At 35.2% G+C, this 26883-nt stretch overlaps 1 protein-coding gene across 1 annotated transcript; it reads left to right on the forward strand.

Moving 5' to 3' along the window:
* Window positions 1-632: 632 nt before the first annotated feature.
* On the forward strand, window positions 633-25847 carry TMTC3 (transmembrane O-mannosyltransferase targeting cadherins 3). Its single transcript, XM_082498193.1, has 14 exons — window positions 633-651; window positions 1241-1457; window positions 3085-3303; window positions 7414-7513; window positions 8233-8348; window positions 10036-10208; window positions 11088-11340; window positions 17691-17839; window positions 18339-18459; window positions 19079-19190; window positions 19912-20015; window positions 21067-21236; window positions 22004-22230; window positions 23705-25847. Exons 2-14 carry the CDS (start codon window positions 1269-1271, stop codon window positions 24514-24516), a joined length of 2745 nt encoding a protein of 914 aa, XP_082354319.1. The 5' UTR covers window positions 633-651; window positions 1241-1268; the 3' UTR covers window positions 24517-25847.
* Window positions 25848-26883: the final 1036 nt, after the last annotated feature.

Raw genomic sequence — 26883 nt, forward strand, 5'->3', positions numbered from 1 at the left:
TCAGGGCTTAGGATAATAAAACAGACTATAGCTTCCAAATAACTAATCATCTTTAATGTGTGTACCCTGATAGACATGAGGCTGGTGGTTTTATGTATTTATGGATCCACATTATCCAGCTAATATTTGCTGTTCTGTGTCCTTACAGATGTGATCCCCCTCTAGTTTTGGGGGAAAGGGTATATATTTTTGTTCAATCATCTCTTCTTTTTCTCAAAACTAAGTCAGTGTTCAACTGCCTGTAGCTTTTAAATATCTTTGGTCCCAGCAATTGACAGTAATCCATGCTGTGTCAACCAGTGGTCAAAAAGAATGCCTTTGAACCTGTAGTTACCTTCTTATTCTTCCAAGGCAGAACAGTGTTTTCAAACAACCCAATACACTGCAATCTTTTGATGAGGTCACCCATATAGAATTTTTTAAATAATCATAAAACTGCTGTTTAATAATTTCCAGGGCTTAGAAAGTTTATGCAAGATGAGAGAAAATAATATAAGATAAAGTTGTTGTCTTTTTTGCATACTGTTTTTCTTTAGACGGGACTTTCATGAACATTCAGTGACATTACAGCAATTGGCAGAGTTGAGAAAAAAATGACCTTTTCATGAACTTATATGAAGAATGCAAATGAGCAAAGTGTGAGCTTCAATGGTAAGTTTAGCTTTTTATTATACTAATGTCCTTCTTTACCTGTTCTTGAACACCAATATTTGTGAAGTTTTTTAAGTTTCCTGTTTGTTCTTCAGAATGTTTGAAATTCATTTTTTTAATTGCTTTTGAAATATTTTGAGAAACACCTTTAAACCTAAAAAACATGAATAATTAATACACTGCCTTTTTGATAACTTAGTATTCTGTGCTGGTGTGTTAATTTACTCAGGATTCTAGAGAACTTAATTTTCATAATTCTCCAGTTTGTAGCAATAACTCGAACTGCATAGCTGTCTGCTAAAAACTACATCACAACTTATCAATCTTCTTTTTGTAGTGAAACATGAAATGTGGCAGTGTATCCAGCTTGTGTGAGGACTTTAGGGGTGAGAATTTTTAATAAGAGTATTTCTTTCAAACACAAAATTGTGTAAGATGGACGAGACTTGAGAAAAGCTTTCTATCTTACTGATTTTTAGATATGTAGTGTCATTAACTGCTAAAATATTGGATATTTTAATTTGACTTTATTTATCAAGTTTAGTTTTTAATCAGTAAAACTGCTCAAGTTTCTGTCCGTATATTTCAGCTTTTGTCCATGAAAACTCTTAGAGAAGATGGCTGATGTTAGCCTGAGAGAAGCAGCGTTAATAGTTGGTGTGGTGGCAGCCTGCTACTGGAACAGTCTCTTTTGTGGCTTTGTTTTTGATGACGTTTCAGCAATTTTGGACAATAAAGATTTGCATCCTTCTACTCCATTAAAAAATCTGTTTCAGAATGATTTCTGGGGCACTCCAATGTCTGAGGTAAACTATTTGTGAAACACTTTGAGGAATTTAAAAAATGGAAAAAAACCTTGCAGAGAGTTTTTACACTTTTTTTCCCCTAATAAGGTTTTAACAGAATAGTTTTTCTGATGGAATTTGGTGGTGTTAGTGTTTTGTGCTATAAGATCAGGAACTGATGTCAATTATGTTCTTTCTCTTTGCTTAATAGAAGAACTTGTAAGAAAGTGAAGTCATATATCATGCTTTAAGATGATGTGTTATCCATTTCCAGCATCGAAGAAAACCTGACCATTTTCCTCTCTCCTCCTGCAAAAGCTAGACATTGACATACATGGGCATTTATTTCTAATTGCAATCTGGAAGGAGAGATGACGCTCTTAAGCAACAAAGCTAGGACTTAGTGAATGGGTATTGAACACATTAAGTTTAATTGAGTAGGTATGTTTATGTGAATTCAGAGGTTTTGGTTTGTAGCCTATGTAGAGTGGGTATGTTTTTATCTGAAAAGCTGCACTGGCCTTAAAGTTATTGATAAACATCATTAAATGGCAGTGGATAAGGCTTTTACATATAGTTTAGAAAGTTACACATGGTGCCATTGCTGAGCAAATGAATACAAATTTTCTGACAATCATAGGTGTTTTGCCTGTCAAGGGATTCTGCCTTGTAGTCTTCTCTTTTCTTATGTCCATAACATAAAGGGTTAGTTCATTGTGAGATACTAATTGCTAGCTCTACAAGTACACATTGATACATTCTTTTCCTATTTCCTATAACCCTGTAATGAAAGCTTCCGTGCTCTTTTTCAGATAACATCTAGTTCTGTAGTCATTGAGAGTAAGTGGGTTCCTAAACTCCTCCCAGTAAAATTTCAAGTAGTATTTTTCAACATGTTTTTACTCCAAAAAAACCCTAACCATGTGGAGTGGGAGAAAGCCATCTCATTCAGTGTTGATTTTGCACTTAAAACCAACTGAAAGTTAGGTTAATTTTAACTGAATGAAGTCATATTAATTTGATTGTTCATTGCTTTTAAAATACTTTTTCCTATCTCGTGTTTTTGTCTGTAGTTATGTGCAATTTGGTTCCCTGTGCCCCCTCTCCACCCTGCCAGTTTTTTCTTAAATTTTCTTCACTTGTTTTATGGATGTATCCCAACAGGCTGTGGGTTGACAAATGCATTTTGGTACAGGAAGATGGTGTTAAGTATAGTTTTTAAAAGGGTTTATGGATGGAGTAATTGGCAACAGAGACATGTTGACTGCTAGACATATTGAAAATACGTGGATAATGCATTTAGCTAAGTGCACCAGGTTTTTATTTTATAAAATACTGATCTGAACCATGGAATAGCAGAGTAATTGAAATACTTGAATAATACATTGAAGCTACGTGGAAGTAGGAAAAGCAGTCAGAATTAACTTCTCTGTTTAACAACTCTAATTCTAAATTGAGTTTTCATGTAATTCACTGGAATTATTTTTAATTTTCTTTTTTAATCTTACTGATTTCTAGGTCTTTATTTTGAAGGTGAATGCCTGAGAATGGAGGGGGGAATCATGCACATGTAAATTTTTAGAAAGATACTTTGCAATATAAGTCTTTTTATAAGTTGATGGTGACTGATTGATTTCTTTACTTTTAGGAGAGGAGTCATAAATCTTATCGTCCCCTCACAGTTCTTACGTTTCGCTTAAACTACTTGTTCAGCGAGTTAAATGCAGTTTCTTACCACTTCCTAAATCTGGTATTTCATGTAGTGGTTTGCATAGTCTTCCTCAAGGTCTGTAAGCTTTTTCTGGACAACAGGAGCAGCGTGGTTGCATCCTTGCTCTTTGCAGTGCACCCAATACATACTGAAGCGGTAGGTATAGCTGTGATGTCCTTAATTTGTTCAAGCTGTATTAATTAACCTAAATTTTCATGGATTTTATATCTGTTGATATATTGTAACTCCAAAAAGTGTGTGATTTATTTGTACTTACTCTGCCTTTTGCAATGAGTAGTGGAGGTGACAAACTTTAATGCTCGAAGTTGTTTTGTATTCTGTGCAGCTACTGAAAAATAAGTAAAAAAAAAAAACAAAACCATTAATTTAGTTATTTAATAACTTGAGTCTCTGCTATGAGCAGATGATGATGATGATGGCTACTTCAGCTTACATTGATACTTGTGTTCTGTGATGATTCATCCAGTATATTTTGCAAATACTATGAATATCTCTTAATTCATTTCCAGAATCGCTAAGCATTCCCCTCTAGCTAATCACCAAGTCTGTTCTGTCCACTTTATTTTATATCAATACCTCTATCTCAGCAGGGCTTATTCTAGGATTGTTGTTGCTAAGCTACATCCATTTTAGGGCAATTCTGTTTGAACCTTCCATTTGTGAACATATCCAATATAAGAAAGAGGAAATACGTTTCTCATCTCTCATATTTATGTCTCCTTTGATTCTGAAGGAGTTTTTCACTGCCATGAAAAGCATTATTTAGACAAGCTGTCCAATTATATGCTTTTTAATACTCAACCAGGCTTGCAGTGTTGTGGAGTAAATGGCATCTTGTGATAGCCATTCATTAGATTTGTTTCCATCGCAAACACTGATAAAGCAGATCTGTGGAGTTCTCTGCTGTTAATTTCTGCACGACTTAGATTGGCTTTCCTAGATTTCAATTCACATGGGTTGCAAAGCCCATCCCCAGTCTCTTTTTTCTTACAGTATTAGCTGATTTTCAGAAAATTGAAAAGGTTTAAACCTTTTGCTTCTTTAGAGGTGTTATCCAATTCTTACTTTTTGATTTTAATATGTTTTTTGGGGAGGAGAGGGGATGTCTTTTGATATTAAGAAAATGAGAAGGGTTTACTCTTAGGTTGTATTTTTTTGGTCTTGATTTGTTTGAGTAAAGAATTTGCATCTCTCTCTTGTTCTCTAAAGACACAAATCCTTGTTAGTGGCAATTCAGTGGCCTGCATCTGTGTATTTTGAGCAAATCTTTATAGGGAATAAGTTAATGGAGTTTATAATTGGCTGCTATTTGAACTACCAATTTGTTCTTGCTAGAAGAAGGCATGTTTGAAATTGCAAAAGATAAACACCTAAAAATTTTTGCTTGCTTTTGTGCTTGAAAGCACACACCCCCATAAAATCTTGGGTAAAAGATGGGTTAAAAAGATAATTTGTTAATTTCATTAGGGTTTCTCTTTCTTTGAAATGTAAAGCATGTTTTTTTTTTCAAAGTTTATCTTTGCATCTTTGTAATAAATTTGATAGTATCTTTGCAGGACCATTAATAGCAAGTTGCTAGTGATTTACATTAGTGGTTCATGGCTTAGATCATCCTATGTAATTTTGTCACTTTTATTCTAAATACGATGATTCTTTATCATGTTGAACTATCAGATTCCATATGAGATAACAATAACACAGTTGCTTTTAGTACTATGCAACAGAGTTAGCAAGAAGTGTCATCCAACTCCTACAAAACATTTTGTAATGAAAGCTTATTTTGTAAGGCAACGTATTACACACTTATGAACGATACAGTTATGAAGCATTTGGTAATAAGTGTGTAATCCCTGATATTAGCCACATGAGGGCACTTTAAGACTATGTGATTGGTAGAGCTTGATGCTGTACTTAAAACACTTAAAGACCCTGAGATTTAATTGCAGTTGTAATTGAATTCCCCTACTGTTGTACTTGGGTACTCAGTGAAGAATCCGTTAAAGGGTTTTCTTCCTCCTCCCCCTACCTTTTTCAATTTAATCTTTCTGCTTTTGAGAAATAGTGTATTTTATCCTTTCAAGTGTTTGCATTGAGAATTCTGCCTCCACATGTAACCAAGAAAGAATTCTTACAGTTGGCATTTGAGATTTGTACATGTGTATAACAGGCAAAGCAACTGGAAGTTTCTGTACATGGGAAAGAAGAGGTAATAATGAGCTGTATGTTAGAACTTGGGTGCCGACTAACTTATTCAGACTTGTGAAAACTCCAAAACCAGGTCCCATTCCATTATTTTATGTCATTTGATGGTACCTTTTGTATCTTCTAAAATTGAAATGTATCTGGTTTTTAGTCTTTCAGATTAGTCTCCTACTTGTTACTCCCCTGCACAAGAGTTTGAAACAGCAGATGCAATACATAAACATTTCAAATCTTTACCTATGTTATGATAAATGGAGTATTCCTGGAAAAGTTAGCAGAGCAGGATAAATAGAAAATAATTTTCTGCTTGACTTCACAGAGAAGCCGGGCTCTTGCGGTGGTAATATATCACTTTCTAAAGAAGACTTTTCAAGGAAATGGGTTGAACAGCAGCATCATATTTTCATTTGTCCTTGTCTTTAGAATTCCAGTTCAGTATTTCTAGCTACTTTGCTACTGCTCTAGCAAGAGGCATGTTGCCCACCTTTACAGCTACGGAATGTCAGCTAACCTTGTGAATGCTGAAATTCCTCTCATAAGTCACCTTTGTATCCAGAAATAGAATCTCTCTTTTGTTGGCAGGCGACTGTGGAGGTACACCAGCACCCTTGCTTTACTAATGATCTCTTTCAGCTGATTTACAGACAAAGTTGTCTTTAATTTCTGTCTTAATGCTTGACAATTTTGAGATCCAGACCAGGAATCCTTGAAACACCTTAAGACATTTTGGAAACAAACACCTGTATACTATCCAAAATCTTAACACAAACTCTGATGTCCTATCAGTTGTGAAACATGCTTTGTGCATGATTCAGTGAGTCCTTTGGTAAACATACGCTACTCCCAACGGAAGCACGAGAGCATGATTTCATATTCAGATTTGAATCCTTTTCTTTACACCGTGACCTTGGATATTGAGTAACTTTCTCTTTTTATGCTGTGCTGGATCAATCATGCTTGACCAAGAATGTACCTAGCAATAAAAAGTTCTAGCTGGGTCTGGATGGCTGAAAGTCAATTTTCAGCATCACCATAATTGTATGGTGAGATAGGAGGTTTCTTTAGTTAAATATGATCATGTACCTCGCGATAGCATGCCATTTTTTCAGCCGGCTTACTTGCAAAAATTTGGATGCAATTAGAGGCATTACAGAAGAGGACAAATGAGGAAGAAAGGCAATCCTAAATGGTACTGTGGTCAGCACAGTGGCTACTGCAGTAACCGTGAACACAGTGACCTGTCTTCTGTCTCTGGTTGTTGGTTGCACCTTAGGTTTTTTTGAAAACAGCTCCTGAAATGGAAATTAATCTGTATTTCATTGGGGATTCTGAAACAACCTTCTGCCCTGGATTTTTCATTAGATCCATTCTTCTCTGTCTCATTACTAAAGGGTAATTTTAATATCGCCAACCAAATTATCATTCAGAAAATTGCCAGACCTGTAGTAAAGCCTGAGTCATTCTTTAACTCCATTGCACAGAGCATGCCGTGAATTTATTTGTAGCTTTTGACCGCTCACCTAAGCGCTGCCATAGCACGTGTCAAGGGAGTGCTTCTTCCAGATTCAAGTCTGTTCAGTCAGTCAGAAAAGGTATTAACAAAAATAACAATCATAGTTTCTATATGCCACTGTGTGCAGAATGTTTATGTACAACAGTCCTTGTCAGGCTTCACTTAAAGGTCCTATGGATGAAAGCTAGTTTCTTCCAAGTATTATGAAGAAAGCAGTTGTTATCGTGCCCAAATTCTGCCTCAAATGCTATTTGTGGCTGGTGTTACTAAAGATCAAGTATAGCATTTCTCAGTTGTCTCGTTAATGGTGATAGTTTGGGGCACATCAGTCACAGGTGGCCACCATCCACCTGTATCATCCTGTTCTTGAATCCAGTACTGATTGAACTGAAAGCAGCCTTACTCTTAGCCTTTTTTGCTTGGTTTAAGGATCTTGTTTATGCGTATCCTGATAGTGTATGTGTCATGCAGCACTCTAGTACTAAAATAGCCACTAGAAGAATAATCTTTGTTTTTCTTTTTCTTTTCAGGTGACTGGAGTTGTGGGCAGAGCAGAGCTTTTATCATCTATCTTTTTTCTAGCTGCTTTTTTGTCATATACAAAATCTAAAGGGCCAGATAATACCATAGGTAAATGATTGACAAATATATATGTAACTTAATTTCTGTATCACTGATAATAGAGCTCTTAAAATGGTGACATGGGCATGTTGGTTATTCAGCGTGTCCAAAAAACCCTTCAGCCCCAAGATACCTATGTAATAGTACTTTCCATTTATAAATTACCTTTTTTGTTTGGTTTGGTTTTTTTTTTTTTTATTGTCCTGCAAGACTTAAGCACTTTTTCAGTTGTTTTGTAACACTTAGAGTAGGGGACTCTTGCACTGACTTCTATTAATGCAAGTAATTGGAAGTATGCTGAGATGCCTCAGATGGTCACAAGTAAGCTGCAAAGTTTGAGTGGAAATGTGGGAGTCTTGCCTCTTTTCCAAAATCAAATTGACCTTGTGAAAGTTCGTGACTCTAAAAAAATATTCCATTTGAAAAAGTGTTCTGGTGAATTAGGAAAGATTGGCTTTTTTGTTTTCCTATCATAGGTTAGTCTTTTCATTTAGTTCTTTCAAGCTAAGGGAGGCAGTTTTAAAACTGATACATGTTTATTATTTTCTGTAGAGTGAAACTGGTAATCTTCCCTTTAATAACAAATGGAATACTGAATAAGTTTATAGAACAAAGCATGTTCAAACATGAAGAGCCAAAGTCTTCACTTTTTAGGTTAATTTACTTTATTCAATGTTTGTTTTTGTTGTAAGATGGAACATTTTCAATAATGTCATCTTTATTTGCAGTTTGGACTCCAATTGCAGTGACTGTATTTCTAGTAGCTGTTGCAACACTGTGTAAAGAACAAGGAATAACGGTGGTGGGGATATGCTGTGTGTATGAAGTATTTATTGCTCAAGGGGTAAGCTGTTGAAAAATAAATTGGATTGCTTCTCAGGAGTTCTGTAATGAGACATTAAGTACTTTGAAGTGTCATATTTCACTACTGATTTTTGTCAGTTCAGGCTACCTCTATACTTACGTTACATTTTTCAGATTTATTTTTTTTTAATCAAATAATGTTTAACATACGTAGTTCATGGTGAGGGAATTCAATGACTTCTAAGTTGTCCTTTACATGCCATACAGAGAGGTGACCAAAAATACTCAGTAAAGAATTGGCATGTCTTAATGGAAACCTAAGGTTTTAGTTGACTGAGGTTTGTGAAGACTAGGATGTAACATGGCTTAATTAATGTCTGAGATCCATAAAAATGGAGGATTATTTGTTTTTAATTCCTGTCATAAAAATAGAAAACATATTATATACAAATGCATTTCATCACATTCTAATGAATAACCAGATATTTTGGAGTAGTCTTACTTGAATCGGTAGTATTCTTGGGAAATTTGTTGTTTTAAGAATACCTTTAATTTCTAATCTGATAGGTTTCATCTTAAGCGTTGGTAAGTTAACAGTAATTTTTCTTTTGTTTAGTGTGATAAGATGTTCCTGCAGTGAAATAATTTTTGGTATTTTAATAATCAAACCATACACAATTTAAAAATGTATGATTGCATATTCTAAGAAAATTTTGTAGTTTACTATTCCTTAATTACTTGAAGGAACATTTTGCAACAACTGCACTGGTAAAAGTTGAAAGTTTGTCTGTCCTGGGGATACATATTCAAGGCAAAAATACCAAAATCATGGGGGTTTGCGCTTACAGACATGTGTGTAACTATTGCCTTTGAAAGTCTTGTGAATAAGCACATAAATTTCAAACTGGATTTCTAAGGAAATCACCAGTATGTGACCACGCTCTTCAATCCACTCTTCCTTTCTTTCAGTAACTTTTGATCTGATCCTCAGTTTCATGAAAGTTTAACAAGTTTGTGTAAGTCAGCTGAGTAGAAAAGATAAAATCCAAACTGAGGCTTCTGAGGGTACAGGTGTAGCATGAAGAGTGACCAGTTCTCAAAAACATCAATAGCTGTAGTTCAGCCAACCAGTATATGTGAAGTAATAATTCGTTCTCAGCAAAAGGCGTGAAGACATAAGGAAAGAGATACACAGGGAAGAAATTAGGGTACCTAATGGGGAACTGTGCAAAATCATAAAGTTCGTGAGGCAGGGAGAGATGGGTTACTGCAGTAGCAGGTTAAAATAGAAATCCAGGTCTAATCAGGAATTGAATAGTATTTCTACCATTCCTAAGGAATTTTGTTTATAGGATGAGTTTTCAGAGGGGCTGATAATTCTAAAAATAGTAATTTCTTTTCTTCAAAATTTTTCATGTTCATACTTGATTTATTGAAGTCTCTGAAGATGGTACAAATTTTTTAATTTCATAGTGCAAAATATAGAACTACAGACATATGATTTTGACTATGATAGTGTTAGCAAGAATACTCAAATAGTTATTTTTATTAGAATGGTGGACTTATTTTTGGGTGTTGTAACGAAAGCTCAGAGAAGCTGAGTTAAATAACTATTGGGGACAGGCATTTAGAGAAAACCAAGGAGAAAAAAAAAGATTAGGTAGCTCACTTATTGAAGGGATTAATGAGTACACTGTCTGATTATAAACACTTTTTTCTTTTTGCAGTACACCTTGCCAGTGTTGTTGGACACAGCTGTACAGATTCTTCGAGGGAAGGGCAGTATTCCTTTCTCTATGCTCCAAACACTGTTGAAGCTTATAGTCCTAATGTTTAGTACACTGCTGCTTGTAGTTGTCAGAGTCCAGGTTATCCAGTCTCAACTTCCAGTGTTTACAAGGTAATAGTAAAGTGTCTCTTATTTACAGACACTGATTAATATGTGGCTTAATGAGGTCTGAGTGAAATGGCCAAAAATACATCAACTTAAGTGTTTACTAACATATTTTATTATTGATAACATATTTTATTATTGATAAGCAATGACTGTACAATATAATGTAATGTAATATAATTTTGTGGAATTGATAAATAGTATATTTCAGTATCTGTTGACAAAATTTTGAGGTATCTATCTAAGCAGGCATTCATTTTTAAAAACTTAGGGTTGTTATTTCATCTTAGTAATTCAGAAATTAAATGGTTTATTACTAAAGTATTTTTTATTGGCCATGTGTTTGAACCTTGGCTGAATAGTCCAAACCTCTTAATAAGTTTTCCTCTTCTACATACAAAATATTTTTTTTAGTTTTAGGAATGTACTATGCAGAAAGCATGGTTGACATCAGATACAGTGCTTAAAGATAAGTGTATATGAATAATGTTAGAACTGAAAAACTAATTTATTTTAAAAGTGTGTGAGCAATATAGAAATACAAGAGTCTAATATTTTCCCTGGGAAATGTGGCAAACTATTAAAAACGTGAGCAAGGACCACTGAACCTAACTTAAGGAGCAAATCAGTCTGTTTCTTCAAACTTACATTGATTGTATCCAAACCAGTTTCTTAAATTTGGAGGCTCTGGTCCATGCCAAGGTGAATCGTCATGCATGGTTCCCAAGTTACATGCCTGACAAATGCGGGAAAATTAGGATATTGTACATGTTTGTAATTGGTAGTTCTGGCTATGAATCTAAAGTTTTCTGGTGTCTGAGTTCAAAGTGGGTCAAGACCGCTTTTTTTCATTAAAAGCTTCTTTTTTCCTTTCTTTTGCTTTAGGTTTGATAACCCAGCTGCTGTTAGTCCGTCCCCAGCAAGGCAGCTGACTTTCAACTACCTCCTCCCTGTAAATGCTTGGCTTCTTCTCAACCCCTCAGAATTATGCTGTGACTGGACAATGGGAACTATTCCTCTCGTGGAGTCTTTGTTAGATGTTAGAAATGTTGCCACCCTTACCTTCTTTTGCTTTCTGGGATCTTTGATTGTCTTCAGTCTCCGGTATCCTGGGGATTCCTCCAAGACTGTATTGATGGTATGAACGATGCATTGTTTTTGTCCTTATAAGAGTGTAAGTGGCTCAGGTTGTTTGGTCACGTGTAATCTGCTGTGACCTGGAGATACTACATGCATCTCCTTTTGGACTAGAATGAATGCATAAGAAAAGAGGAAAATTGTTGTAGCCACAAAACTGTTAAATTGCAATGAAGTATGTGGTGGTCAGGGATGAGGTGAAGAAGAATAGACAAGAGAGGAGAATAAATATGCCCCTTGTTATGTACTTGCAAAATTGTATTGCAGCGTTTCTCGGGTATTCAGAACTCAACTAGCAAATAGGGGGTTTCAGTAGAACTTAAATACGTTTTAAGGATCGCAATGGATTTCCATCCTGCAAACTCTCTACCTTGTTTAAATGCCAGTAGGCATGCAAGTGACTTGATTTTCTTTCTTGTAGGTATAAAAGAAAAGGATATATTTTGGCATTTAGGAATATAAGTTTTCCTCTTGTTGTTGTTCTTTTAACAAAGGCGCTCTTTTGTAGTCTTTTCCATATTCTAAGGAAAAACTAATTTTGTCAACCTGTAAAAGCAGTTCCTGGTTTTCAGTATCATATGACCTTAAAACTGAAATGGATTAACAGGAAAGAATATTTTAGAGGAAATGGAAAGGAGCAAATGAGCTGGTATTTTTTCATCCAAACCCAATCATCTTTTTGATTGCTTCCATTGCAAATTTTCACAAGATTAGTGATTACCTGATACCATGTTCTTTATTAAATCAGTGATGCAATTATGTGTACAGCAGACCTGCGTGCATAGATCTTAGTCTGCTTCAGAAATATTATACATTTTTTTAATACATAACTCAGCCAAGAAAAGTTTCAGTTGGCTGGGAATATTTATGCACAGCTTAAGACCAAGGATCTCTTTGCTAATCAGCCGACAAACTTTGATGCACTTCAGAGACCTAACACTATAGTTCTGACTCATATGTTTTTTCTTGTCACGTCACTAAAGCGAGGCAGTTTGTTTCTCTAGAAAATCTGTGAAAATTAGCTTTATTATTGCTGATGAAGCCTCTTGGCCTGAATTTGGAAACTATGTATGAAGAAAAGAAACATAACTTTTATTACAATAAATGTGCAAGGTGGCATACCCAGAAAAAAATGTTATAGCTTTACAGCACTTAAAAAATGTATAGGAGTAGTTTAATCTTCCTTCTTAGATGAGCTGGAACAATTTTTCTCCAGTGCAGTGATAACAGTAGAAATGTGCGTGGGAAACGGTTCACTTTTTTTCATGGGCCTCTTGAACTTTAAGGCTCTTTATTTTCCTAAATTTCTGTTTACTCCCTACCCAGTAAAGCTCAGAAGCTCAGGAACCTTGTTTAATGAAAGTTGTTTTCCTTTAATATGTATGTGTGTTGTGTATATAACCTTCAGTCTGATGCTGATTTCTTCAGACGTAATATCTAAGTGCCTGGAAGCTAATTTCTTAGGAAATGAGAATGTAATATTTTATATTAAATTTTAATTTTTATGTACTATAACATGCAACAACACTGTAGGCCAAAGCCTATTTCTGCCTTCCAGTAAGCCATTAATGTCCTGATGTAGACTGCATAGTCTGCCAAGATAGAGAGGGGGAGAGAACAATTTCTTTCTGATAGCTTCTTAATCTGACTTCCTAGAGAAATCACAGTACCTTGCAGAGGGATCTGGACAGGCTGGACAGATGGGCTGAGGCCAATGGTATGAGGTTCAACAAGGCCAGGTGTCGGGTCCTGCACTTGGGTCACAACAACCCCATGCAGCGCTACAGACTGGGGGCGGAGTGGCTCGAAAGCTGCCTGGCAGAAAAGGACCTGGGGGTGTTGGTGGACAGCCGGCTGAGCATGAGCCAGCAGTGTGCCCAGGCAGCCAAGAAGACCAACACCATCCTGGCCTGCATCAGGAATAGTGTGGTGAGCCGGACTAGGGAAGTAATCATCCCCCTGCACTCGGCACTGGTGAGGCCTCACCTCGAGTACTGTGTTCAGTTTTGGGCCCCTCACTACAAGAAGGACATTGAGGTGTTGGAGCGTGTCCAGAGAAGGGCTACAAAGCTGGTGAAGGGTCTGGAGGACAAACCTTATGAGGAACGACTGAGGGATCTGGGGTTGTTTAGCCTGGAGAAGAGGAGGCTGAGGGGAGACCTTATCACCCTCTACAACTACCTGAAAGGAGGTTTTAGAGAGATGGGAGCTGACCTCTTCTCCCTGGCGACAAGTGATAGGACGAGAGGAAACGGGTTCAAGTTATGTCAGGGCAGGTTTAGATTGGATATTAGGAAGCATTTTTTCACTGAAAGGGTTATTAAACATTGGAATAAGCTGCCCAGAGAGGTGGTGGATTCACCATCCCTGGAGGTGTTTAAGAAAAGGGTAGATGAGGTGCTTAGGGACATGGTTTAGGAGTGGTGGTGTTTTTATCAGGGTAGGTTAATGGTTGGACTTGATGATCTTAAAGGTCCCTTCCAACCTCACTGATTCTATGATTCTATGATTTTACCATCTTTAAAGTGAAGAAGATGAATCTTTATTTAGTGATAACAATTTACACATATTACAGCAATGTTCCAGATAACTATGTTGAATTACTAGTTTTTAAAAAAATGTTTCCACACTTGGTTCTCAGTTCTGCCAATAAAGGCCTGAATTTGTGCAGGTCAAAATAAACTACTGCCCTGGCAGGTATGAATTCTATGTGCTCTCTATATGGATGTCACATGCTATTAGTATAATGGTGGCTTCACCACAGTTGGTACCATGATTGACTGCACTCTAATGAGTGTCACTCTGAAGGAGTAATAAAGGGCTTTGTAAAGAGCTTCTGCTATTACAAATCTCTAGCATGTTTTGACTCTTCCACTAGCTCAGTGAGACCTGAGGTGTGATGCTGAAGCCTGATCTAAGGGAAAAGTCTCAAGTTACTTTTGTTTGTGAGATCAGAAAAGGTACAACTTTAGACCTGCTGCAGAATTGAAGACTTTTATTTGGATTTTGAAGAAAAAAAAAAAAAAAAAAAGGCAAAAGAGATGGATCCAAAATGCAAAAGTGAAGAGAGGTCACAAGTATGTCTGAATGTGTCTTTGCTGATGCGGATATGGATTTGGTGCTATACTCCTTGAGGGCCAAGACAGAAGAAGGGATTCCTTTTCCCACTCCCTCAAGTGCCAGTGGACATACCTCAGTTCTCCCCAAGTACAGTCTCACAGCATGAACTCATTACTGGGAAATGCAAAAGTTGAAGGACTCATTTTCAGTCAGTTTTCATCTGTTTGATACCAGCCGTCTCCAGGAAAAATGACTCTGGTAAGTAGGTACATTGTGTTTCATTTTGTCTTATTTTAATTTTTGCCATAGGTTCTAAAATTGTCTTTTCAGAATAATAGAACTAGGAGAGGACAAAACAGATAAATTACTTTTTTTAATCAATTGACAATATTAAACTAACAAAAAATGGGATTGTATATTATAAATTAGAACATGCGCTTTGGCAGATTGATGTCATTATGCTCCATGAAGTAATCAATTATTCTTATATTAGTAAAGGCCATGCACTGGAAACACTGTATGAACAGTTAAATTCTCTTATATTTTCTGCTTACTTTATCCTTGTGAAGTCAGATAACTTGACTGTCAGACTAAGTGACCTTTGGAAATAGGTTACACTATACATACTGAAAATGTTGAGTACTTTGAATTGTACTGATCTAGAATTACTTTGGTGGCTTTTCAGAAGGTTTCAGAATCAAGCTGTGATCATGGCCTTTGTGCATCGAATTTCTTGGGTATAGACATTCCTTTGTTGGCTGACGAAATTTAACGAAAGCTTTTTAGTATCTTTTGATATTTGCTAAGTGTCCCAAACAAAGGTGCTTTACCTCTGTTCTGATAAGGCAGCTCTCCCCGCTACTTAGCCACAAACTTCCGTGGCTTGTTACTGTGCATATGTCAGGGAAAAACAGGTATCCTTAGGCTTCTGGCAGTAAGTTTTTAACATGTTTAAGTGTTGTGCCAAGACATCAGTACTTCTAAATATAATGATATTTATTTCTCTACTTCCTATGCTTACACCTCACTCGGGCTTTGAAATGTTTCCTTGTGAACTGGACTGGTTTCTTAGCAGTTCAGATACTCTTCATAGCTTATGGTCATATTTTAGAGTTTTGTCATACACTTTTATCTTCCTACGTACTTTAATGGTTTCTGTCTCTTTTTTGTTTGTTTGTTTTTTTTTTTTTTCAGTTGCCTTGACCAGGATATTTTTTGAATGGAGCCTCTGAATCTGCAGAATGATGAAAAGAAAGAATAAATGAACAGAGGAGAAGTCATTTTTATCTGCAGTAGGGCTTTGAGTCTATTGCCCAAGAAATTGTACTTGAAGGACAGTGTGCTAAGGAGAGGCAAAAGGATGTAAAGAGCAGTTTGACAAAACATTGTGTAATGTTTGGCATCAGTGGAATTGTGCAGAGCAGAACACGCAAAAAACTTTTTATTAGATGTGTAGATCTTAAGGGCTCAGTGGAGACTAAGCATTTGCTGTATCAGCTGCAGAATCCTTTCCAGTCAAACCCATTGGAAAGAACTGGCTTTCACTATGCATAAGCTGACCCCATGGGGCTGTGGGACCGATGTCCTTACTATATTAAAAACAAAACAAAACAAACTGCATGTTTTTGAGCAATAATATGAACCAATTTTTTAAAATCTGTAGGTGACTTCTTCAGTTTATCAGAAGATTTCATAAAATAATTCATTTAAGCCTATGTACAAGCCTTACATGTATTATAAAGCTAAATACAGTTTATTCACTTGCAGTAAAATCATTTGCAAAACAATACATTGTTTACTAAAGCACACTTGGAATGTGCTTTTGTACATTTTCTTGTGTACTCACAAATGCATTTGGCTGCTCAAAACAGAATGCAGTACAGAATGATACCCTCACTTCCTTTAATACACCCCCAAAAGTTGTGAAGGCATTTGCTATAACTAAATTAAAAATTGATACAGAGGACTTAATCAGGGATAGCATGATGAATTCTGCATTTCAAAGTGGATTACAAAAATCTATTATAGAGTTCTGTGTTGAGGCTTTTTACCTTTACGGATTGGTAGGTGCTCTATAAGGAGTCTGTTTTATAAAAACATAAAGGAGAAAGGGAGAGGAATGCTAAATGGCATTAAATTAAATTTTGTCCCCAGGTAAATCAACATATTCTATATGTTGTGCTTGTGATTTCTTCGAGGCGCAATTATGTATTTTCGTGTAGCTTAATGAATTGCTGTGGATCAGCTGAACCATGTTAATGATCCATGTGCATATTCTTGACCCCTTGAAATATGAGCTAAACCTTACCTGGAATTTTAAATCAGTGTTGCATTTTTATGAATGAAATTTTAGATTGACTTTTGAACTGGATGTGTTAACTATTTTAGCATAGAAAAGGCAGTTGAAGTTACACTTAAATCTAGACAGAAGGTGACAACCAGTTGTATTGAAAATTTCTAGAAAATTCCTCTTTCTTTTTTTCTTCCAAGAAACATTCCATTTCTGTAGGGGTCCTATTTTTTGTAACTTGGAGGCCAGGTATTTTGAAATAATTAAGTCTTTTCTGGTACCAGAGATGGTAAAGCTGCTATTTAATAATCACTCAGGACTTAAAGCAAATGGTCATGTCCACTTCCTTTGCAGCAGATGGATTTCTCTGTCTCTTAATAGAAACACCTTTTGTTAAGATGCATGTCACCAACCTAAGAGCTGCAATTTTGCAGTTCTTAAGTTCATTGTCATTTTAGATATTTCAGGGTACCCTTAGTGCACTCTCTAAACACTGATGTTTATTCAGTGGCTGATTCTGATTTTTATGTTATTTCTTCACATATTTTCCAGAAACTAAAAATGGACTTTGTGTTGTAAAAAAACCTGCTTTGTGCATCATGTAAGCTGGTACAAATTTGTAATTGTTATAATAGATAATGTCCAAGGTTCTCAGACTGTCATATTTTTGTATGTGGAACTCTTATTAAAACATTGTTTTGAATTTGATCCTTTGATCCTAGTCTTTTGTCATACAGCTACTCTTTTCTGTGGTATGGAAAAACAAATACACTTGTAGTGCCTTAAGTAAGGAGTAGTGTCATTTGCAGGTTGAAACTTGCCATGATCAGTGTGGTCTCAGTTTAAAACAGATCTTAATGTTTAAATTAAAAAAAAAAAAATAAAATCCAAAACAACAAAAAAAAGAGCCCCCAAATATCTACTACGTATGTCTTTTTCTGGGATTTTTTTTTTAATTGCTTCGGAATTTGTTTCTTGATTACTAATTCATTCTTTTCTAGGCACTCTGCTTAATAGTGCTACCATTCATTCCTGCATCAAACCTGTTTTTTCCTGTTGGATTCGTAGTAGCAGAACGAGTATTGTATGTTCCTAGCATGGGATTCTGCATTTTAGTAGCACATGGATGGAAGAAATTATCAAATAAAAGGTAAGGTATTGTTACCTATGACTGGTTTAACTCATCTCTCTTTACCTTATTAAAATATCCATACTTATAACTGCAAGCTTTGCCAGCAGAGCTTTTACCAGTATGAATTTATTACATTATAGCTCTTACTCTGTCTCAAGTTCTTAATGAACACAAAGGAATGACCAAGAAACCATTTGGCAGTCATGAACAAATGACAAGGAAGTTCCGAGGAGATCGGTGGATTATTCTGAGGATATTATAATGTTTATTTAAAATATGTGCACATACATACACACACGTATTCGCATTTTTTTTTTTTGTGTATATATATTTTAAAAATCCCCAGACTGCACCAAACGTTTTTAGAATGCGGTGTAACTTAGAATATACATTGCTACAATATGCCATTCACAAATATGGTCCTCAGTTTATTTGCCTTCTAGCATATGAGATACTTATTCTAGTATAAATTAGAGTTGTTTATGTGCTTATAACAAATCTCTGTTTTATTTAATAGTGTGCTAAGAAAAATTTCTTGGGTTTGTTTGGCTGCGGTACTATTCACTCATGCCTTAAAAACACTGCACAGAAACTGGGATTGGGAGTCAGAGTACACATTGTTTATGTCAGCTTTAAAGGTACGGTATTCTATTTGAAAAGTATAATGGAAAGTTTGTGTTGCTGTTCTCAAAAAGCTGCAGTAGAGCATTATAAAAATGGAGAGAAATTATGCTTGTTTTACCACTTCTATTTCTACATTGACAGCATTAGTGTCTAATTACTTGCCTTTGGGAATGCTCTAAAAGCAATGTGGTGCACACATGGGAATTCATGTGCAAGAAATGAATTCCAATTTTTTCTTGTGTTAAAGCAGTTGAATGTATTCTCTTATCTGAATGAAAGCATGATATGTTTTGGTACAAAAATGCACAAAAAGTTTGTTGCATGGAATATTATTTTCAATGTGTAGATGGCATGATAGGATAGTTTGTACAATATCCCATAACAATTATAATGAATTTTAAAACATTTGGTATTTCTAGGGGAAAATAACTAAAATAAATGGATGTTGAGCAACAAGTTCAATGTAATCATTATGTACGCAGTGTTTGTTTTATTCTTTACATATAGCAACTTGATGAAATCTGTTATTTGCTGTGCATTTTTACATCTTAAAGACATAGTTAAAAGAAAACCAGTTTTTATGTAATTTCAGCTTAATACCTTATGCATTGGTATCTTTTTTTCTGGTTTTAGGTAAACAAGAACAATGCAAAACTATGGAACAATGTAGGGCACGCGTTAGAAAATGAAAAGAATTTTGAAAGAGCTCTGCAATTCTTCATACAAGCCACACAAGTGCAACCAGGTAAAAGCTTTGACTAGCTGCCATTGAATGGTATCTCTGCACTCCTAGTATTTTAGTATGCTTAGCTTACTTAACAAAATCTTCTCAATGATCTGTTTTTCTCCAACTGAACAATCAATGTCATACGCTAAGTTACTTAGTCCATAGTTTTTGGAGATAAACTCAAAGTCATCTATTTATAAAAGGATGCAAAGACTTTCCATTTAAAACTCTTATTTGGATGTCATTTTTTCTGAATTAACTTAAATGGTAATTTCTTTTGAAACAATTATTATTTTTCTAATTTAAAACTAAGGAGGTGTATCAAAAATTAAAAAATGAGATAGTACCAAAGTGCACATTTACTCGGTTTTACATATTGTTGCAAAAAAAGTTCTAGGTAGTACCAGAAAGCCTTTCCTTTTTCCTTTTAGAAGCCTAATAAATCACCTTCAATTTATGTGCCCCTACTATAGCAAGAGATTAAAGATAAATATGTGGAAGTATTACCTCAAATTTTTTAACATTTTTCAAGTAACTTTATAATCCATATTTGGTTCATGGTCAAATTATTAGCTTCATAATTATGTTGAAAAATAATATAGAAATGCTTGCTTTTTGTTGCTGGTCTTTATGCATTAATTGTACTTCATGCTACTCTGAAGGCATAAGTATTTTCATGATATTCAGTGCATGGAAGTATTCAAAACTTCACTTTTTGGTTTTTTTTTTTATTTTCAAGATGATATTGGTGCCCACATGAATGTAGGACGAACTTACAAAAACCTAAACAAAACTAAAGAAGCCGAAGAATCATATATGATTGCTAAATCGTTGATGCCTCAGGTAATTAGTAACTTTTTTTATCTACCACCATAGGAGGGAACTCTTTCAGACCTACATTCATGATACGTTTTTCATATTCTTCCTGAAGCTCTGTGATGCTGCATACTTTATAGGTTTTTAGGTTTTTTTGAAATCTATCTATTAAAAGAGTAAGCTGTATACCATTATGGCTGTTAAAAAAATGCTAACTTGGAACTTCTTTGTTAAAACTATTTTAAGTTACTTTTTATACTACTGGGGGCTTTTTTGTTTTTTTTGCTGAAATTGAAAATACAGAAGACAGCAAGCAGTTAAAAACATACGTGTACATTCTCTAGTCACAGTGGTTTTATTTTCACTTACATCTAGTATATTGATGATGACTGGGTTTCTGAGCCCTCAAGAGAAGGCTTAAATGCAGCATTGGAGGTGGGAGAAGGTAGCCACAGCAGCAACAAAAAAAATATTTGCCTGAACATACTTTTAAAAATCAGTAGTCCCTTGAGTAGAAGTATGGCATTAAAAAGTTTGTATTGTAAAACAGTGTGAAGATTCTAGACAGATGAAGTATAAACAGTACAACAGTTGCAATGTCATATCATTCTCATCTTTCATGACTACTTTTTATCTGCTATATCAGTGGCTGGTAAAATCTTATTTACACTTATCTTAGGCTGGAGTGTTAAAAAAGGGAATGAAAATGTCTGATAGAATCTCAGTTTAGGCTTTAGGAAGTATTCTTTGTCTGAATGGGGAAAGCTTTGCAAGGTCTGGTTGGCTTGTAATGGTGTTCTGCATGAGCCCAATTAGGTAATAGCAGAACTTAACTGATATCTTAAATATGATACTAAAGTCGTCTATGTCTTCACAGAATTAAAGCAGAAAAAATATTCTGTTTATATTTTGGTATGATTTTCTGGGAAAAAAGAGTTGTTATTAGTAATCATTAAGAGCCTTCACACTAATGTCCAATGATACCCTAAAAGAAATGTGGCAGAACGAAGAGGAGACCTATACTGATTGTTTTTCATATTTTTACTCATCTGCTCGGTACATATATTCTTTTTGACAGATTATTCCAGGTAAAAAGTATGCAGCAAGAGTTGCTCCTAACCATTTGAATGTCTATATCAATCTTGCAAACTTAATTCGAGCAAATGAATCTCGCCTTGAAGAAGCGGATCAATTATATCGACAAGCAATTAGTATGAGGCCAGATTTCAAGCAGGCTTATATCAGCAGGTATCTTTTCTAATTTTAGAGATTCATAAATGTTTATTCAAGAATATGTATTTGCAGTGCTATGAACAGTATTTACTTCATACAGTTGAATTAGCTGCTGGAATTTCTAAATGAGAAAATGAAGATTTGGGGCAATAACCGGTTATTCGTTACAAGCCCTGTTCTTTTACATTCCTGCTGCAAATGGTGTGTTTCCACATAGGCTGTGTATTCAAACATTGTATAGCAAGATGCTATATTTCTTTATGAATCTCAAACTGAAATTTCTAATCTCCTAGTCTAGTTTTGAACTAAAAAGCTTTTGAGCTTTCTTTATCATCCTTTGTTAAAGGTGGTCCAGAAAATGCAAGACTTAACTAAAAAGCATGTAAATATCAGCTAAATAGATGAGTAATGTGGCTGTGGACATTGAGGCTTCTGTTTGCTATTTTATTAGTTATAATTCCCATTGGGACTTAGGGAAGCGCAAAAATGTGTAAACTATAGCTGTTGCAGTGTAAATACAGAGCCAATATCGGGAACCCTTGATCACTTCTTTTTTGGTTTTTGTCCTGCATACGTGTTTGCTGTGTATAGACTTTTGAGAGCTGAAAGCTTTGGGAATTGTATGTAAAGAAGGTCCTGTATTGTTTTGTGTTTACAACAAAGAAAGAATGCTGTTATTTCACATCTACTGTCTATAGGAACGCAAACTTTTTAAAAAACCTGACAATTATTTTTATATTAGTATGAATAAAAGTTGAGGATTAAATCTGATTCTTCAACAGGGGAGAATTACTTTTAAAAATGAACAAACCTCTGAAAGCTAAGGAAGCTTATCTTAGAGCTCTAGAACTAGACAGAACCAATGCAGACCTGTGGTACAACTTGGCAATTGTTTACATTGAACTCAAAGATCCAACAGAAGCCCTGAAGAATTTCAACCGAGCGCTAGAACTCAACCCAACACATAAACTGGCATTATTCAACTCAGCGCTGCTAATGCAGGAATCTGGTATGTTAGTTGTCCCTTATATAAATATTTGCATTTATACGTTCCACACTACTTAATTTTTTTAATGAACTGTTTAATTTCTGGAAAACAGAACTTCATAGCATCATCAAAGAAGAAACTATTGTAATAGTCAACTTTGTAATTCATTAATAGTATATGGAATTTGTGCAAAGTGTGCATATACCTTAGCTGATCGGCATCTTTAATACAAGTGCTATTTTCCAGTATAACATCTTATACATATAAAGAAGTGTTACACAAACATCTTCGAAATTGTGCCTATATAATCTTTAAAATATCATATTTAGTAAAATATGTATAATATATATGTTTTGCATCTATGTTGATTTATTTCATTCTCCATTGACTTAAAAATGTATCTGACTTCTGTGAGCTCTAAGTCTAGCCCTAGGAAATCTGAATGTTTTCATAGGTTCCTCTGCAATACTGCTAATTAGTATGAATTAAGTCAGATTTACAGAGTTTCTTTTTTTCATGTGTATAGCTTCTAGTTGTATGGGTAAGCATAAGCCTTTTGTGAATTCAGGCGCTTGCAAAGAGTATTTGGCAAGTGACTAGTAAGGCTTGTTTCCCTTTTGTTGGGATAGTAAACTACCCCTAAGACAGACGTAATACAGAGTTGATTTGAGCTGATGCAAACGGATTATTCTCCATCTCTTGTCACATTTTAAGTTAGGTGGTACAAGAAATGCCTTATCTCTTGTCTGTAGAGATACAAGGGGCTTCAAACAAGCAGAAGCATTAGCTATCTAGTATTCAATTTTTCATACTGGAAGGTGCAGCACTGTTTCAGGAGGTGAAAGAAGGCGGTTAAAATCAGCTCCCTGCTCCCCCATCCTTCAGTATGTCTGTGCCTGGAATTGCTTACTGAAATAAGTTCACTGGAGTATTCAGGAAAATAGCACAGACTACAAGCTTGTCTAGCTAATCATAGTATTGTCAGATAAGATTATTTTAGTGTATCTTACAGTATTTTAGCCTGGCTACATCTAAAATCACCTTATGTGATCTCTGCCTTTAAACTCTTTCAATCTATCTTTAACAAAATAAGATCTTCCACCCCAAGTTTTCCCAAGCCTGGTTTGTCAGAACCAGTGTCTTCACTGCATTCTGGTTGCTCAACCATACATGAAAATAACTTCTCTTAACCTTGTAGAGGCACCTTTTATATCTGTTATACCAAACCTAAATATAATTCAACAGATCATAGAATAATGATGCTGACTTTGGCTATGAGTCAACTGTAAGTAGCTTCATTCTAAAAAGAAGGTAGATGTCATTTACTTTTGCTGTTATACAGCAACAATATAAAGTAGCATCTTAAACCCTTTCCCTTTAAACAGTTGTGTTAAAGATGTTACATTTTATTACGTATAAAAATTAGCATTTTACAGGCCTGGTCAAAAAATCATTCAGAATAAATCTGGAGTTAAATGCGTTTTCTGTCATTTAGGTGATGCTCGACTTAGACCGGAAGCTAAACAAAGACTGTTACATTACGTGAAAGAAGAACCACAGGATGCAAACGGGTACTTCAATTTGGGTATGCTGGCGATGGATGACAAAAAAGATACGGAAGCAGAGGCATGGATGAAGAAAGCCATAAGGTTACAGCCAAACTTCCGAAGTGCTTTGTTCAATTTGGCACTGCTTTATTCTCAGACAGGAAAAGAATTGATGGCTTTGCCCGTCCTGGAAGACCTACTGAGATACTACCCTGATCATACCAAAGGTCTGATTTTGAAAGGAGATATCCTTATGAACCAAAAGAAGGATATTGTTGGAGCAAAGATGTGTTTTGAGAAAATTTTGGAACTGGATCCCAACAATGTACAAGGGAAACATAATCTTTGTGTGGTTTACTTTGAAGAACGAGACTTAATAAAAGCAGAGAAATGTTTGGTTGAAACGCTAGCATTGGCACCTCATGAAGAGTATATTCAGCGTCATCTAAACATAGTTAGAAGTAAAATTGCATCACTTGGTGCTACGGAGCAGTCATCACTTCCAGCAGATGGGACTTCAACTGCAGAAGAAAAAAAAAAATCATTTCAAAATCTGAAAGAAGTAAAAAATGAGCAGAAAACCACCCAAACAGTTGATAACAATAAAGGGCAATCGGAAAATAAGAAACGAACAGAGAAAAACAATATGGACAAAGAGACTCCCAAAAAATCTGCAAAAGAAATCAAAGACATTGAGAAAAAGAGAGTTGCTGCTTTGAAAAGACTAGAAGAGATTGAACGTATATTAAATGGTGAATAGTCTTTTATCGTGTCACAATAGAATAAGGGGAGAATACTATTTTTAATTATAGTTTAATATGTGATCCAACTGGAAAGTGGCCTCAGTGCTTTGAAAATAGAAATAATGTTGACTGCATATCACTTAGCAAGCAGCAAAAGGCATTACAATGCCTTATGTGAGAAAACCGCAACTTTTAAATATGATGTGGGGGACGGGTGGGAAGCAAAGGACACAGGATTGAGAATAATAGTAAATGCAGAATCCTAATAGTGAGGAAATAGCACTCATAAGTCACTGGTATTCAGGGATATTCTGTAACACTACTTTAAAGAATCAGTGAAAGAACTGAATGGAGAATTAATGGGATATACAAGACACTGCTGCTTCCCCCATATAAATCTGTTTGTATTAACATCTACATTTCAGTTTACACATAATCAGTTTAAATCTTTCTAGACCTCTGCTATACATGAAAAAGAGTCTTTCTTTGCATTATTTGTTTCCAGAACTTAACATAAAGTCATCAAAATGCCACTGTTGTAGTATAGGAGGATGCAACAACACACTAAAATTTTCAGTTGTGTTCTAAATATGGAATGATAAAATAACATTTTAATTGTTCTTTACTTACAATGCTAATGGTTTGTACTGGTTTACCTGTTAGAAATCCTATGGTGCTCTTAAGATCTTTAGACTATGCTATTATTTTTAAAGGAAATGTGTGGTTTTTTTTTTTTTTTCAACTGTCAATCATCTGGTTGTTTTTAACAATTATATAAAAAAGGGTGGTTTTCTCACTTTTTCCCTAGTTCATTGAATGCTGATAAATGCACCTTTGGTACAGTAACCATTATTCTATGCAGTAGTCCTTCTTGACTTTGTATCAATGGCTGTGGATTGACTCCTTGGTGTAGTAAATTCTTCCTTGTTTATAGCAAACTGGCTTTACTATTTCTGTCATCGGAATGGTATTTTTATTCTCATGACTTTTTACAACACTAATACAAGCAATGATTGCTGAAGGCAGTGTGATAATAATTAAGCCACTGAATTTAGCAATGTTAACACAAGGAGATATAGATAGTATCCTTCCAAATACTAAATTCTGTTGTTTTGATACTTTGTCATCGATGTGTGGTTTTTATTAAATATTTATTTTGACTACTAAAATATTCCCATTCACACTTTTCCACTAATGCATAATTTTAATTTCTTACATGAAATGAAAATCTTTGCAATTTCATTGTTGCTTTTATTGTTGTGCAATGCATATATTTTTGTTGAAATACACTACCGATTACCTAAACCCTGTGTTTTCCTTAATTATGAGAAAGAAAACGAGTGTAAGAGCTGGATTCAGTAATAATTTAATTATTAAATCTAACTCTTACTTTTCATGGTTTGTCTTATTTCATGATGTAGAAGTATTCCTTAGCAACTCCACTGTTTAAACTTAATCCTTTCCGTAACTGCTCAACTTTCTGCCTCGGGCATTAATCCAGCTGTAAGATGTAATATTTATCTCTGTGGGAGGGATCTTAAATGGTTGGAGACCTTGCATGGACCTTTTCTTTATTAAGTATCATTTGTAATGTTACCACAACAGTTGCTTGCATGGTAATAACTTGGGGGGGCGGGAGGGAGGGGGCGAAAGTGGGTTTTAGAAAACATGATTTAAAAGCTGCAGACAGGAACAGGTACATGGTGTGCAGCTGTTCTTCATACAAAAGTTTTAAGTGCTGCTTGTAGTGAAGTGCTCCCAGGTATCTATTGACCACACCTTGAAAATTGGTGTTTTATCTTGTCTGTGAATAACTCGGATACTTGTAGCTAAAATAGCTGGAATGTTGACCTTTATAGAAACTTGAACTTGCATATTAAGTCTTCCCTGCAAACCTTTTTTTTTTTTTTTTTTTTTTTAAACAAAAGAATTAGTCATTGTTCTGGGTGATACAAAGGAATGTTTGTTTGAAAAGGGAAGGAACTGAATAGAAAGAAAAGGAACTTTCTGATGGAGCAGGCCAAGATTCTCTTCTTCTCTTTTATATCAAGAGCTCCCAGAATCCCATTGCCACACCACTTTTGTTCGGTCTGTAAATTGAAGAGGGGAGGAAAGGCACATTCTTGTCCAAGTAGCTCTTCTTTAGAGACTAGGAAGAATTGTTAGATTTATTGATGCAAAGAGGTGCCATCAGGTTTAACTAACTAAAATCACCAGACTAATGTAAACTGAAGGGTGCTAGAGGTAAGTCAGTCTGTTTTCAGGTACTATGCCCTCTTTGTCTCTTTAAAAGAAATGTTAGTAAAAGCAAGTGGTTTTGACTAATGTCAGTGTGCTGAGTTGTATTTAGCCTGTTAGGGTGTGTCAGCCATTTTAAAATTAAA

This window comes from Vanellus vanellus (genome assembly GCF_965231255.1).
Source record: "Vanellus vanellus genome assembly, chromosome: 1".
Classification (NCBI taxonomy): Eukaryota; Metazoa; Chordata; class Aves; order Charadriiformes; family Charadriidae; genus Vanellus; species Vanellus vanellus.

Excerpts from the sequence above, each read along its gene's own strand:
- TMTC3 (XM_082498193.1), top strand. The coding sequence starts at position 1,269 with ATGGCTGATGTTAGCCTGAGAGAAGCAGCGTTAATAGTTGGTGTGGTG. Across the intron at positions 18,460-19,078 it reads TGTTTATGTCAGCTTTAAAG|GTAAACAAGAACAATGCAAA; the intron begins GTACGGTATTCT and ends TTCTGGTTTTAG. Across the intron at positions 19,191-19,911 it reads AGCCACACAAGTGCAACCAG|ATGATATTGGTGCCCACATG; the intron begins GTAAAAGCTTTG and ends TTTATTTTCAAG.